This window comes from Nicotiana tomentosiformis, chromosome 3, assembly GCF_000390325.3.
Source record: "Nicotiana tomentosiformis chromosome 3, ASM39032v3, whole genome shotgun sequence".
Taxonomy (NCBI): domain Eukaryota; kingdom Viridiplantae; phylum Streptophyta; class Magnoliopsida; order Solanales; family Solanaceae; genus Nicotiana; species Nicotiana tomentosiformis.
In genome coordinates, this window is record NC_090814.1 from 75,482,966 (window position 1) to 75,498,882 (window position 15,917).

The 15,917-nt window shown below is 35.6% G+C and overlaps 2 protein-coding genes across 2 annotated transcripts; both read right to left on the reverse strand.

Annotated features, from left to right (window-relative positions):
* Window positions 1–614: 614 nt before the first annotated feature.
* Window positions 615–8,753, reverse strand: LOC104090786 (AT-hook motif nuclear-localized protein 3-like). Its single transcript, XM_018768985.3, has 5 exons — window positions 8,031–8,753; window positions 5,508–5,575; window positions 1,843–1,974; window positions 1,247–1,408; window positions 615–1,012 (listed from the first exon to the last, which is right to left on the reverse strand). The coding sequence occupies exons 1-5, from the start codon at window positions 8,143–8,145 to the stop codon at window positions 776–778; spliced, it is 714 nt and encodes a 237-aa protein (XP_018624501.2). The 5' UTR covers window positions 8,146–8,753; the 3' UTR covers window positions 615–775.
* Window positions 8,754–9,584: 831 nt separating this feature from the next.
* LOC104090785 (65-kDa microtubule-associated protein 3) lies at window positions 9,585–14,110 on the reverse strand. The gene is made up of 13 exons (XM_009595965.4): window positions 13,944–14,110; window positions 13,359–13,446; window positions 13,064–13,270; window positions 12,657–12,905; window positions 12,336–12,545; window positions 12,101–12,256; window positions 11,834–11,993; window positions 11,581–11,732; window positions 11,414–11,501; window positions 11,015–11,088; window positions 10,835–10,909; window positions 10,441–10,732; window positions 9,585–10,256 (listed from the first exon to the last, which is right to left on the reverse strand). Exons 2-13 carry the CDS (start codon window positions 13,428–13,430, stop codon window positions 9,778–9,780), a joined length of 2,214 nt encoding a protein of 737 aa, XP_009594260.1. The 5' UTR covers window positions 13,431–13,446; window positions 13,944–14,110; the 3' UTR covers window positions 9,585–9,777.
* Between the last annotated feature and the right edge of the window lie 1,807 nt (window positions 14,111–15,917).

Sequence of the window (15,917 nt, forward strand, 5' to 3'; positions counted from 1 at the left end):
CTAAGAAATAATTCTTAATTAAGAAATTACTTTTAAAATCCGTTGTTTATTCTTACATAAATTTTAAGTTATAAGAGTTATTTATCAAAAAAAAAAAAAAAGATTAAAAAAGAGTCAAATAAACCACACAGATAGTTTTGTTTGCCAAATAGTTTGGGGTATTATCACTTCTAGCCCGCGCCGGAAACTATTTACGTATGGTAGTCGAAAAAGTAGATAAAATTTATAGATAACATACAGAATGTGTATACATATACAAAAAATATACAAATTTTATATATTTTTCGACTATTATTTTTACAGCAACTATACAATGTCATTTTTCCAAATAGTTTTGGGGAACAAAATGGGCAAATAAAAATATTTAAACATGGATCTGATCCATGAACATCTCAATTTGAACACCCAAGATCTCTAGGCTACCTCACCCAACTGTATTAAGGATGTTCAAAATATAATATATAATTATATAAAATAGTATTTGATCTATATACGCACTATAATTTTCCGGCAAAGGATGTTCGCTTAGGATCCGAATTTGCTCCAGTAACACATCCTCCATTATTTTTCAATAGGGATCTCTTGTTTGTTTGGTATTGCATTTCTATAAGAAATTTATCATCTTTCAATCTTGTAGAGAGTTTGATAATATTCAAGAAAAGAAAATGTGTTCCACCATAAGTTGAGAACCCACGCGGTGGGATTCCTTCTGTTTATGCTTCAAGTAAGCTAACAATTTAGCAATAAGGTACCACAAATACAACAGCCGATCCAATCAGGACGATGGGCTCTGCTGGTTAGATTCCTCTCCAGGCATCCCTGACATTGAGTTGTTCCCAGGAAAGGAAATAGAAGCAGCAACATGGGGACTTAGCCCAGAGTAAGCTCCATTAGCGCGTTCTTCAGAAATGGGAGGGGCAGGAATAGCAGCAAAAGCAGCTGCATGCTCGATCCACTGCTTCTCTCGATTCTGCTCCAGCTGGTGACCGGCTGGAAAGCTACCAACAATAACCTGATGCACTCAAGATGTTACAGATTAGTTTTGCAAGCTCACTAACATGGATGCATATTGCGCACAAAAAAAGAGAGAGATCAATTATGTTTTTTGTGTTGCAATGCCAGCCAATCATCTCCACTGTCGTAAATTCCAAAGATCATAAATAGTCCCAAAACTGCTTGTTAGCCTAACAACTTGTTGGGATAAGAATAGCAATGAGCTAAGAAAGCTGGGTAGTTCCATTCTAACCTGAACGAGGCTAGCGGCTACCAACAAGCCTGCAAGTCCTCCTCCTATAACCTGACCATCAGGGTCTGAAAGAGAGACACTCAGTCCACCAGATCTGCTTGTTGTTACTCCATCATCACTTGGCATAAATGATCCCCTCAGAGAGAGAATATCAAAACGACCCTGCAGCAAAATCATAATTTGGATAAGAAGAAATGCTAATGATGAACATTCCATCATAGTTCTTGCTTTCATTCCCAGTGGGAAATAAGTATTTCGATTCATATAGTAGAAAAGAAAATGGCATTTCTTCCCTCAAGAGTTGAAGGTCCGTGCTTTAAATTTACAAGTAAAATGTAACTATTACTTTTAAAAAAATATTCCAACGGCAAAAATAGAACATAGACAGAACAGGGTGCCTTGGCAAAACAACAAACAACATATTGATTTTTTCCTTGTTTTATTCATTTGGTATGTATGTGGTGCAGTAGCCCCGTAAACTGATTGAAGGTACACATCAGCATCCAAGGGGTGTTATAAAAATGTATATGCTGCAGCAAAGAAATCAAGCGCATCCATACATGCAAATCAGCATAGTAGAAGGAAACGGCTCACACCTCGTAGGTCAAAGTTCCACCAGAAGAATTAGTCTGATGAAGTGTAACATTTGAAATTGCACCATTTGCAGCCAGCACACAAATAGCTCTAGATTCTTGTTGAGCAAATGAAATTATCTTCATGCTGACATCCTAATACACCAAAGAAATCAAACGAAATTGGATTTTAAATATTCTAACAGAGGTACAAACAGCGAAGGAAGTTTCAGCTATAACAATTGTTTGCCAACAGTAAGATGGCACTTGTCCTGCACTTGGCGTGTTTCATCAAATGCATACTTTAACCTGGCGGACAAGCTGCACAAGAAATTTTTATGCATCCCTCAATTGACTGCATAACCAAGCTCCAAAATCAAATTGGAAAGAATAAACTCTCCAAGGACAGACAATTACAACCTCCATCTCATTTTGTTTGACCTACTTTTTACTTTGTATATCCCAAAAATATTAGTACTTTCTAAAAACGGTGAGGCCCTTCATTTCTATGTGACAACTTTAAACATTTCATGCCTTGAACATATTTTAACATATATCTACCAGAACACAGCACCAGTGCATGTGCACAACTAGGTTGCGATAAACAAGTACATCATTTCTAGATAATTATGACTATAGACATCAATAAATGTTCTAAGGGCAATATAAGCTTTTGGCTCTGCCAGATCTAGTATTTCAGTTTTCCCAGGTATGATAAGCATTGAATAATATCAAATTGTTTATTACACACATATTCGAGATTCCAACATTGTCTTTCGTATATTCAGATGTTCAATACTGCATTCTTGAAAACCACAAAAGAGACTTGATTTCAGGTACAATTTTGAAAGAAAAAAAAAGTTGTCTTGATACAACCACTGTGGCACCAGGAGTTGCCTATTTTCCAAAAGTTTAACAGATATTGGTTTCAACACATGCTAAATAAAATAATTAGTGATATGTGGTTTTGCACTCAGCACTTCTTTATTAAAAACAGAAATAACCAGTAAGCACCAGCCACTTGTTAAAGACCTAAGAAAGATGTCTACATCCGGACATTGAGATATCTACTTGTTGAAAATCAAACCATTCACATTTATATCATAGGCATTTGTTAAATGCAAATATGTATAATTGAGAAAGCAGAAAACTTATTGAGGAAAGCAGGTAAACTGAGCCATGTTAATTACTTATCCAGTTACAGTTCAAGTATATTTTATCAATTATATCGGATAGGAAGTAATAATCACAACAAGGAGTAACTGTTAAAACTAACTCTCCCTAACTCATTGACCTCTTTGACTTTCCTTTCCCGAAAAATCTACCTTTTGACAATTTTCTATCAGAAATCTAGGGCTGCCCAGCCTATGATGGCTTAAAAACCATGGTGATAATGTGCTTCATTTCATTCAGCAGTATAAAGCAGCATGAAACCAGCAAGAGGCTAAGTGCGCATGAATTGCAAGCAAAGCAAAAGGTGGCACATGCCCTAACAAAAAGGGCTAGTTCTTGATATACCAATAAATTCTCACCTTTGAAGAGATAACATAGAAACTCCTGCTTTAGTGGGAATAGAAATTCAAACAACAACAACAACCCAGTATAATCCCACAAAGGGCAGCCCTGGTTCACTAAACTCCCGCTATGCGCCCGGGTTCGGAGAGGGCCGGACCACCAGGGTCTATGGTACGCAGCTTTACCCTACATTTCTACAAGAGCCTGTTTTCACGGCTCGAACCCGTGACCTCCTGGTCAGTCACATGGCAGCAACTTTACCAGTTATGCCAAGGCTCCCCTCAATAGATATTCATACCAGAAACGTTTTTAGATACAGAATAGAGTTATGACACGTATGTATCATTCTCTACGACATAAGCATCAGCCATAGATTATTTATTTTTATTTTTGAGAATTAGCATCAGCCATATAATTAATCCTAGCACCCAAGGGTCTAGGCAACACACCTACTTTGATTCACATCATACAAATGAAGCTCTCAGTTGGTGAGGTGAGAAAAGAAAAGGAGGAGATGGAGAACAAAGAAGGAAGCCATTTTAAGCTTGTAAAAGGATCTTTTTTTTTTAACAAGTAGCTGCGTTTAAACACAACAAAGGTTCAGGAAATGTTACTTCCTTCAGACCAAATTTCTCCTGGTCGGTCACATGGCAGCAACTTTACCAGTTATGCCAAGGCTCCCCTCAATAGATAATCATACCAGAAACTTTTTTAGATACAGAATAGAGTTATGACATGTATGTATCATTCTCTACGACATAAGCATCAGCCATAGATTTTTTATTTTTATTTTTGAGAATTAGCATCAGCCATATAATTAATCCTAGCACCCAAGGGTCTAGGCAACACACCTAATTTGATTCACATCATACAAATGAAGCTCTCAGTTGGTGAGGAGAGAAAAGAAAAGGAGGAGATGGAGAACAAAGAAGGAAGCCATTTTAAGCTTGTAAAAGGATTATTTTTTTTTAACAAGTAGCTGCGTTTAAACACAACAAAGGTTCAGGAAATGTTACTTCCTTCAGACCAAATTTCACCAAGCAGAATACCATACTTTATTCAAGTGCTTTAACCTGTTTCTCCTGAAAAGGATAAAAAAATTATATACCTCAAGTCCAAGTCAAATTCAGGAGTAATTTCTTACTGTTCACCAATATATCTTCTCTATTGTCTTCACTAGAAGGGTGTCATGTGTTCACTACTGGTCTGATGCCTTTGGCTGACTGACATACATAGCCAATATCCAATTTATATCCATATGGAAATTCTTTTTTGCTTAATATTCACCTTTTATAGTTTATTCTTTTTTGACTAGTCAAATTAGCTCCATTAGAGAAATTCGAACTTGACATACAGAATCATATATTTGATCAACGTGTCCGACCCATTATTCCTCTTCGTCCTTTATCTGTGATTTCCCGAGCACATATCACCAGCTAAGAGCCAGATTGAACCCACTTCCCAAATAGTATACCTAGAAGGGGATATGATCTTTCACTAGTTAGGTTAACTGTACCTTCAATTTCATTTACACCTATGTTGCTCAGCGGGCGCAGGTATCCGATATGGGTGCGGATCTAGAGGTCAGATACTTCATCCCATAAATTTAGGATTGGGGTTACGGACTCGAGTGCGGATACGGATGATGTGATAGGGCCAATAAATGTATAGTACGACATATAAAGTATATATTCCGATTGATTAAAGTTATAGATCTAAAATTATTAAATTCTTTATAAACATCACACACCAAACCCAATCAATCTATACTTCCCAGTCATAGATGTAGACAAGTACCCAAGGTAAGTTGACCAAATCCAAGTATGGATTCCACATCCACACCCAAGTCATGTCGACACTGATGCGGCAAGAATTTTGAAGAGTCCAAGCAACATAAATTTACACCACTATTTGGCTGGATTAGGAAAGTCACAAGAAAACTTCGAGAAGCATTCCATAACATCAGATTAACCTCTTCTTGTATCCCTCCTCCAAAAATTTAATAATTATAGTCATAAATGAAAGAAACAGATAAGATTAGCCTCTCTATAACTCTAACGCACACCATCCTTTCATTCTTCAGGTCATAAATCAGGCATAACGGAGTATGAACATTTGAAATTCATTAATATTGGAGTATGAACATCGGAAAATCATTAATACATAAGGCTTACCTCGCCAACATTAACAATGATCACATGCGCGGTAAGATTTGCCCCGACAAAGTATTCCATCCTCTCACCTAAGGAAATAGAAAATTTAGTAATAGCCAAACAAAGTTAAACCTTCAAGACACAGAAAACTAAACTTTTTAGAATATAATATCAGCTTTGAACAAGTAAAATTGATAGGCAAGATAATTAGATTATATTTTTTTATAAGGTAAGGTAATAATTAGATAGTATTTTTTTATAAGGTAATAATAAGATAGTATTATTTTGACCGCAGAACACATAGAGACCAAATTTAACCAGTTTCCACGGGAAATTGGAGAAAACCATAAGCAATAAAGTTTCATAACGGTTCAGGTTCCGTATTTGTATTAAGAAATCCGTTGATATTATAATAACAGAGGGGAACCCAATTCAAAAATGTGCTGCTGGTTCTGTGGTAAGATTCGGTGCCCAAGTTCGTCTCATTCTTGTTGCCCACTTATGTGAGTTCGAATCTCCTCAAGGACAATCTACTTTTCCCTTTGTTTTTTCCTTTTTTTCCACAAAACTTTACAAAACACTCCTCAGTCCTACATCTACACTTTATTCTGTTTTTCTTTTTTGTGTGTGTGTTCTTAACTTTGATAAGCAAAACATAACAAATGACTAAAAGATATTTTATCAGTAGATGTAACTCTCTTATTGAAACTATATCAATAGATGTAATATAGTTGTCATATATAACCATGCTAGAGATGAAAGGCCTAAGTGAGTCTATTAGTACAGAGGTGGATCCATAATTTGAAGTTATAATTATATTTTTTTATAAGGTAAGGTAATAATTAGATAGTATTTTTTTTATAAGGTAATAATAAGATAGTATTATTTTGACCGCAGAACACATAGAGACCAAATTTAACCAGTTTCCACGGGAAATTGGAGAAAACCATAAGCAATAAAGTTTCATAACGGTTCAGGTTCCGTATTTGTATTAAGAAATCCGTTATATTATAATAACATTTAGATGGGAACCCAATTCAAAAATGTGCTGCTAGTTCTGTGGTAAGATTTGGTGCCCAAGTTCGTCTCATTCTTGTTGCCCACTTATGTGAGTTCGAATCTCCTCAAAGACAATCTACAACCCTTTGTTTTTTCCTTTTTTTCCACAAAACTTTACAAAACACTCCTCAGTCCTACATCTACACTTTATTCTGTTTTTCTTTTTTGTGTGTGTGTGTTCTTAACTTTGATAAGCAAAACATAACAAATGACTAAAAGTCAAACTATAAAAAGAACCAAATATCGGTGCTTATGTTGTATTTAAGTAGTTTGTTACTCTTTTAAATATATATGTTGAATATCGGTACTCTTTCCTTAGTCCGGTTATTATAATATATTAATTTGAGGTGGCTGTAGGAACTCATAAACTTCAAATTCTGGATCCACCTCTGTACTAATAGACTCACTTAGGCCTTTCATCTCTAGCATGGTTATATATGACAACTATATTACATCTATTGATATAGTTTCAATAAGAGAGTTACATCTACTGATAAAATATCTATGCGTAGATTTGTATTCTAGTTCCAGAATTTGATATAAAGCATAATCAACTGAGTTTTGTTACTCGCTTGCATTTATTCATGAGGACATATCTATAAATTTTGCATAATGATGATAACCTTTTTATCACTCTGAGAGAGTAAACTATCTTAACGCATTGCCGCTAGAAATAAACTTTAATCTTGTTGAAATCGAAAAGAATAAACGATCAGTGAGACGGTAAAAGAATATTACTCCATCTGAGTTTTATAGTATCATTAGCTTGTATAATTACTTCTATAATTATAACTGAATAAACTGATTCCAAGTTCAGTATTTCGTCTGTCATGAAAAAATATCAATATACCATGTCTATAATACGTCTCATGGGTCAGAACAATACAAATTCCGTCACTTTCCTGCCTTTTTAAAAATTATCAGCTTCTTCACTGTATGCACTTGGTTATTTGTTTAAAAATTATTGTCTGAAGATAGACATGCGTGGTGATTTCAGTTTAGAAGACAAAACAGCAAGTGGTCCAACTCTATTTGCTCGATGCATGAAACTGTTTCTACAAACCCCCCCCCCCCCCCCCCCCAAAAAAAAAAAAAAAGAAGAAGAAGAAGAAAACTAGCAGCTTTAGATGCAATGAAAATATTCTCCCCTTCACTATCTTCTTCAACATCATAAATGCCAGGACATTAAAGATCCTTCTTGATAATGTGGACCCAGTCTAAGTTAGTAAATACTTACAACAACACAATCCAATAAACAAAACAGAAACAAACAGAAATAGAGCAAACATATCCACACCACTAGATCCAGCCCCATACTGTGAAACATCATTAATCAATAATCACAAATAAATATTCAACAGCATGAGCCAACGTTTAGAAAATTCTAAATCCGATTAACCGATCATCACTATCAAAATTCCATTCAAATTCTAAACAATAAAACAACTACGCCTCAGTCAGACACAAGTTGGGAGAAAATGTTACCTGGAGTTTCGACCTCAAACTTGTTCTTCTTCTTAAGAGAATCAACGGGGCGACTTCCATTGTTTTTCCAAGGTGAAAAATCTCCAGTAAGAGGAATTGAAGCTGATATTGGCATTGGTGACAATGCGACCGCGGCCACTTTACCATCTGGTCCATACTTCCTAGGTCTTCCCTTTTCTTCTTCTTCTCTTCTGTTGAAGTAGCTGCCACACTCACTGGTGTTGCTACTGTGGCTGCTACAACTGATCCACTAAACTCATTATTAAGTAATACTTTTAGGGCCACTCTGTAGCTTTCAGGAGCTTCAGAATTACTAACTCCTCCTTTCTCCTTCATTCATATACTCCACACTAGTACACTACTTAGTAAATAACCAAAAAACCCTTAAACCCCTGAAAACTCCAAAATGACTTTTAAGTCCCCCAAACCAACTAAAGATCAATTTTTTTTTCAATAACTCAAAAACTCAGAATTACAAGAGAATAAAAATACAATCTTTTTTCCAAATGCTATATATAACAAGTGAGTACCAAGAATCCGCAAATGCTAGGATGAGTTTTGTCTACAAAAAGATAATAATCTGACTCCGTCAAATTTCTGCAGTGGAAATCTAATGACTACTGATATTCTGAACTGTGGCATAAACTCTGCTACTGCAGAGGAAAGTACAGACAGCTTAAAATAAGAAACTATTTTTATGAAAATAGAAAGAAAATGTGTAAATTAATTGTGCTTTCACAATTTCTTTGAGGAGTTGGTGGAATTAGGGTTTTTGCAAGGAAAAAGGTGAAGGACGAAAAATATTTTGAAATTTAATTAAAATATGGGTAAATTAAGCAATACTATTGCAAAATTTAAAGTAGCATTAATTTGGATCAAGTAAATGGTTTGACGTCAGTTTTGGAAATTTAATATACGAAGCTTTTAAAAATGGCAAAGTTAAGTGAATTGAATTTAATATATGAAGCTTTTAAAAATAGCAAAGTTAAGTGAATTGAATGTAATATTTTAAAAAAAAATTGGGAAAGAAAATTCCGTTAAATTGCGGTTTGTTTAATTATTTAAAGCTGTAAAGTTAACGTTGGAGCAATACAAATTTTCCAATCTCAGACCCGGTCTTTGTCTTTTTAGGTGAATTATAATGTTGACCATTCCAAATATATTGACACCCTTTATTTTTGATAAATTATACTGCCACTGTGAAGTTTTTATCCTTGTTAAAGCAGGAAAAGGCAGATCTAAAGACTGTGGATGTCCTTATTATGGAGCTTTATCCTAGCACTAATTTCAATGTTGAAAGTCAGAATGCAGATTACTTTTTTTTTTTTTCTGGATAATGGTGGTGTCCTGACCAAATTGGTTGGCAGATCTAAAGAAGTCAAATTGCAGGATATTCCAAGAATACAGGAACTATGAGCCACTATAATTGGTCAACTTGGCATTAAGTCCAGAAAGTATTCACTATAAATGATGTGCAGCACATTTTCTTTTTGGATATGTTGGTGATAAGGAAAAGAAAATATTCTGGGGACCTCAGTGAGCACACATTCCCAATTTGAAAGTGAAGCTTCCACTGCTTATCAGGGAGAAAAATATTATAAAATCCAATAGTGCACGTCCAATATTCATAAGACTATGTACACGTTAAAGAAGCCAATATGAATTGACTTTTTAACCATAGCAAGAAAAGAATTAACTACCAAACAAAAATTGAAATCATTAGTTAACAATGAATTTCTGGTTGGTGTCAAACCAGTAGTGATGCAGTCTTCAGCTGTGTTCTTGGAAGAACAAATCCAGCCCTCCTCTCCTCAAATGAATACTCAATCTCTTCAGGAATCTCCTCAACAGGCTTGGAATAATTGTAAGGAACAGCAACATTATGAGCCGGTGTTATAGCCGTCTGCATAGGTGCAGACACAGTTGATGGAGTAGAAGGCACAGGAATTGGTGGCATTGCTATAGGAGTTCTGTTCTCTTCTTCTGTGGTATAAAGTGTCTTAACTGGAGTAGAAAATGGGATATGGCTACCAGGAAGCGTCGTCTTAGTTGCCATGTCATTATGCTTTCTATTCATATCTTCCAAAATGTTAGTTGCATTGGACTTGCATGAATCAGTGGAAGAAATGGGTGAGAAAGGTTTCCGTGTCATAGTTTTTTCTATTTCACAACCATTTATGGACTGTTTTTTTGAAGGAAGTCCAGCAAGATCCAAAGTTTTCCTCCCTACACGAAGAAGGCGTTAGATTGAGAAAGGACCTTTGCATTTAGAATTTTTTAATATACATCTCACAAAAATAACATAAATCAGGAACGCCCAAAAAAGTCATACCTTTCTCGGGCTTAATTACCACAGTTCCACCAAGTTAATCAAGGGTTATTAAGGAGATTAAAAATGTAAGAAGATTACCTCCTGATAAAGCTGTCAATCCATCATTGGTGGAATGATTAAATTGATCTTTTTGATGAAAGAGATCAGATTTCTTTGCTTGATGTGTGTTTGGAGTCGCTTTGGTCGAATGAAGCAGTTCAGGCTTCGGAGTTTGGAGCATTGTTCCTCCAACAGAAAGCCTTCTATTGGTTGCACCACTGCAGGACATTCTACGACCCTTTTTTGCACTTTGGTTCTTCATAGGACTGGGCTTTGAGCCATAGATAGCCTCATGTTCTGCCATTAACTGTCCTTGAAGTTTCTTCTGGTCCTGAGATAAGATAATATTTGGTGGAGGTTTTAGTAATGACTCTTAATGATAAGCAGTCATTTAGGATCAACAAAAAGCCAATTGAGAGTTCGTAGTTCGTACACGTTCTCTTTTACGTTCTTGCTCCTTTTCTTGCCGTAAGATGTTATACTCTTCAAGCATAGCGAGAAGACGGATCTAGCAGGAAATAAATCAAAAACTTGAGTGACATTGAGCTCAAGTCTGTGTAACTTATACCAGAAAACTGACTTATTTTAGAAGACAAAAGTGGAGAGTACATACTCCGTCATATGTGAATTCTACACCCCTCTCATTTTCCCATGCTTTTGTTTTTGATGCCAAAGCATCGACCATTGCTGTTCAACAACATTAGAAGTTCAGAGATCATTATCAGGAAGTAATTCTCAAGACTGACATTTCATCACCAGATCTATGGTAGAGAACATTAACAAGTTTAGATAGAAATGAGGCTCCCCAAACAATAGGGGATACAAACTGTCAAGAAGTAACTTACACCTGGAAGCTTATCAATAACAGTAAGCTTAGATAACAATTCTAACTTTATCTTTTCTAAACACGAAATATCATCACTGGATCATCTATGAGAAAATAAGAATTTCAGATAAGAAATGAGGCTATCAAAACAAAAGGGACTGCAGACAATCAAGAAGTAACTGATACCTGGAAGCTTATTGACTAAAGCACGAGCTTTCTCAGCACGCTTTAGAGTAAGGTGGGCACCTCGTCCAGCATTGTAGCGATTGTCATCCTAGGCAAGAATTAAAGGAGATCGTTAAGTAATTATGTATATAGTTGTACATGTCAATGCAAGTCAAAAGCAAACTAACCCTGTTATACTCTTCAAGCCAACACTCCTCCTCGCATGCAGCTATCCATTTCTCCATTTTCTCTAATATTTCTTTTCTACTGAAAGCTTCCTCTTTAACTTGAGCTATTTGGAGCTCAATTTGCTCAAGGATAGAAGCAGCATCAACAACTCCTTTTAAAGAGAAAGAAAAAGACAAATGATCTTAACGTCAATCACATAAAAAGTCCATAGGTGTTAGACTAGGTTTGCTTTCTTGATCACAAGATAAATACCAGATTCAATAGCTTCAATAGCTACATCCATCGCATTATCTGAATCAGCAACCAAGTGAGTTCTTCTGCAGAACTCTTCTAGCTCGGACCTCTTCTTTAAAACAAGCTCTTTCATTTTGCTTGCTTTCAACTCTTCCAAGCGGGACACTTCTCCCTCAACCTTCATAGTAAAATATCAAGTTTAGTTCACTCTCAGTAGGCAAAGGACTGGTTTCACAGTGGATGAGGACAAATAGTTCATCTAATTCTACAGTTACTATAACTTACATAATTAATGAATTCCACCGACAGTATATTTGGCTCTGTTATCTCATGTTCTGAGGCAGCTATCTTACAAGTAACATTTTGAAACGTCTGTTGCTCTTCAATTGGTGTGTCCATCAAATTCCATAGTTCCAACATGGAAGATGCAAGATCTTGCAGCTACGACAATCAGAAGGTCAACAACGTCTACATACTGGGAAAAAAAAGTTACTTTGAAACAATTTAATCATCTGCTTACCCTTTGCATCCTTTGCAACTTAACCTCTCGTAGTCTTCCTATTGCAGCAGCTAAATGTTGGATGGTATCATTACTTATATTCTTTGTTCCTTCAGATTCCCCTAGACTTGGATGAACCTCGTTGACAGTATGCTTGAAATCCATACCAAGAACCAGGCATAGTGAGTTCAAAGCACTTAGGTGGTCCAAAACCTGTTTTAAGCGTTCACTCTGTCGCAAAAAGGATAATAAAGATCAGTCAAATATTAAGTTCTTACTTCCATTTTGATTGGGGTTTGTGGGGATTTTGAACAGCTGATTAGGGTGCAGCAGAATATTGACCTTCTCTTTTTGAAGTGCCTGTAGCTCTGCATGTAATTCTTCTAGCTTTCTTAATGATAAATCACTTTCATCTACTACCACACTAGTAGTACAACCAGTGGGCATAAAAATTTCATCCCTCATCTTCTGTATCTGCTCTATAACTTCAATGAATTGATTCTTTCTATCAGATTTCCTCTTGCGCATCTCGTCCAATTCTGGAAGAATGGTTCTAAGTTCTGCCTTCAGACCACCTAAGTTCTGATCAGACTGAGCACAAGATTAATTGTAAAAATCCATTAATGATCTTGTGAAACTAAATCAACATGTAAATCCAGTTCTAAGTCAACATGAACAGGATACACAAAAAAGTAACATGTCAGAGATTTGCCAAACAATAACATCTTGTATGTCATTTTGTTTCTGACCTGCCTAATATGCACCGGTCGCTCGCCCACTGCAGAACAGATAGCTGCAAGCTCTGCTTCGGAATCAGCAATTGCCTGCCTTAATTGAGCCCTACTCTTGTTTGCTTGGTCCACTTTTCTTCTATATACTTCTAGACATTCTCGTTCGAGCTCATACAGCAATTTGTCTCTTTCAGTGTCAGATTCCCCAACTTCATCCCATATTATCTTTAAAGAGAGGAGAAAAGGACAAATGTTAGAAATTTAAGATTAGCATTGAGATAGGATGATATAGTGGCAAATCCATGATAACCACCTGCAGTTCATATAACAGTGATCCACATGTAGTTTCCATTTGCTGAATTGTATCACTTTGAGTAGCTGGCATCTTAAAGATAATGGATCTGTTAACAAAGATTAAATCTTAATTAGATCAGTGTAGCATAAAAACAAACACCATGAGAGCAATTTCAATGGAAGGCAACAGTAACAATTGAACGCAAACACAAATTTCAGTAATAGAAGTAAATCTTAATAATCCTCATTACTGCTCAATAACCAATTCTCTGCTAGAAAACTTCAAAATAATTAACCAGGATAAATCCCTTTAATAAACCCTAAATCTCTATGCTAAAACCAACACAAAAAGATATTGAAAGGTTAATTAATATATCCCTTTGAAATACCAATCTAACATATACAACCAAAGCTACAGCTACGCCTCAATCTTCAACTAGTTTGTTTGATTATACGAATACTCAATATCCCCAAGGGAAACATTTAAAAAAAATAAAACAAAAAAACCATGCTTTAGGCATCGATTTACGTACTCTCCCTATAAATTAATACATTGGAAAAACAGAAAAGTTGTTGGAAATTTATGGTAGATGAAGGAAAGTGCCTGAAACAAACAGTGGTTTTGCGATTTGGAATCGAAAGATGAGATGTTTTTGCTCTGGAAGCTGACTAAAGGATGTTGAATTTTTTTTTTCGATTCAAATGTAGCTAAGAGAGAGAAAGGAGAGTAGCCGTTAAAATATGAAAAATTCGACCGTTGAAGATAAGCGGATCTATGGTATAATAATGAGTCATATTCTCCAAAAGGTTCAGTAACGTTCGACCGTTGGTTCAGTTTCGTCCCTAGATTTTCTGACATTTCAATTTAGTCCTCAATCTGGCGAAAAAGGATATTCGGTCCTCAAATTTGAGTTTCATAGTTACACTGTGGCAAGTGAAATTATATTCAGTCGTAAAATTTGAGTTTTATAGTTACACTGGGGCGAAAAAGGATATTCAGTCCTCAAATTTGAGTTTTTCAGTCCACACATGCTAATTTGTACCAAAGAAGGGTAAATTATAAAAGTAAACAGGGTATTAAAAAGGTGGAGGATAGGGTATTACTGATTTTAGGATATGAAGATTAAAGGGGATCGACACTGTGGAGGACGAAAATTTAAGAAAATTAGGATTAATTATCATTGGTTGATTTGTTTATTCGCTTATCTAATGATTATTCTTTCTGGTTGTTCATGGCACTTTTCATTTGTCCTGCAAATGAAACCGACAAACCGCATCAACCCGATAATCCGAGTCCATTCGAGAAAAAAAATCCGACTATGGTTTGGTGTTGGAGAAAAAAAAACCCGACCATATTTGGCTTGGTATGGTTTTAACTAAAAAAAGTCAAACCGAAACCAAACCAACCCAACATTATATGTATAGAAGTTTTAAATATATTTAATACATAAAAATATTTATGGTAGTGTAGTTTATAAATATTTCTTAAGTTTTTTCATAGTTTTATCTTTTAACGTATTATTCAAGTTTGGGCTTATAATTTTTGGATGCTCTAATAAGTTTTATAGTCCATAAATGTTAGTAACTCAAATAAATCCTAAACCAAAATCAAATCAATACTAATGCTAATAAAAGACATTCAATTCAATTGTACTATGAATGAAAATAGTGTTGGATATCTATTTTTTAGTTTTTTCATTAGTTTAGATAAAATGTGCCGCGTCCCGTTTTCTCGCGAAAGCGGGCTTTCGACGTTGTGACAACTCTTTTGAGTGGGAGGATAGGTATTAAAAGAGAAGAGTCGCCACCTAACAGTTTTTAAGGTGCGTTAGGGCACCTATTATGCAAATGACTCTGTTTGACTAGTCAGCGTTATCAAAGATCGGGTAAGAGCTCAAATTACCTCAAAGAGAAGGTGTTAGGCACTCTTCGAGATCCATAACTGTGAGTCCCGGTCGAACTTAAGATTATGTGGATTACAATTAGGCTAAGTGATCAAATAAACAAAGCGAATGTAAAGGTCAAAGAATTTCATTACAACATGATTAGTACAGATCTTAGTACGAATATAGGGACACAACTATTTGGATCTAATAACAATATATAAAAGGAGGGGGGTCCTAAGTTTTTTAGCCTAAAGGATCACCCAGTACAACATAAATAATACTTCGTAACTCCCTTGAGATAGAGAGTTACTCATATTATTCAACATGCATAGACTATCATCTCCTACTACCCGATTACTATGTTAAAGTTGTTTACCTGAAGCGCTAATTCAATTCTAAGTCGTGCTCTATGCGTGCACTGCTCATCCCATTCCTATGGTCCAGGAGGTATTGGACCTCGACTAGGGTGGTTCTAGACCTTACTTAGGTGGCTCAGAAATGTCAAAACTAGGCGACATACAAAACACATATTGGACTTCAAATATGGGCAGTTAAGGGCTCAAGTTAGCCTCCACACTTAAGCAACAAATGCACATGAAATAGGTTTTCATGTTAGGCCATTTCAGAATTAAGAACCTTAAGCCCTATAGACATGATTTCTATGTGACTATGCATTAAAAATACAAGCGGTT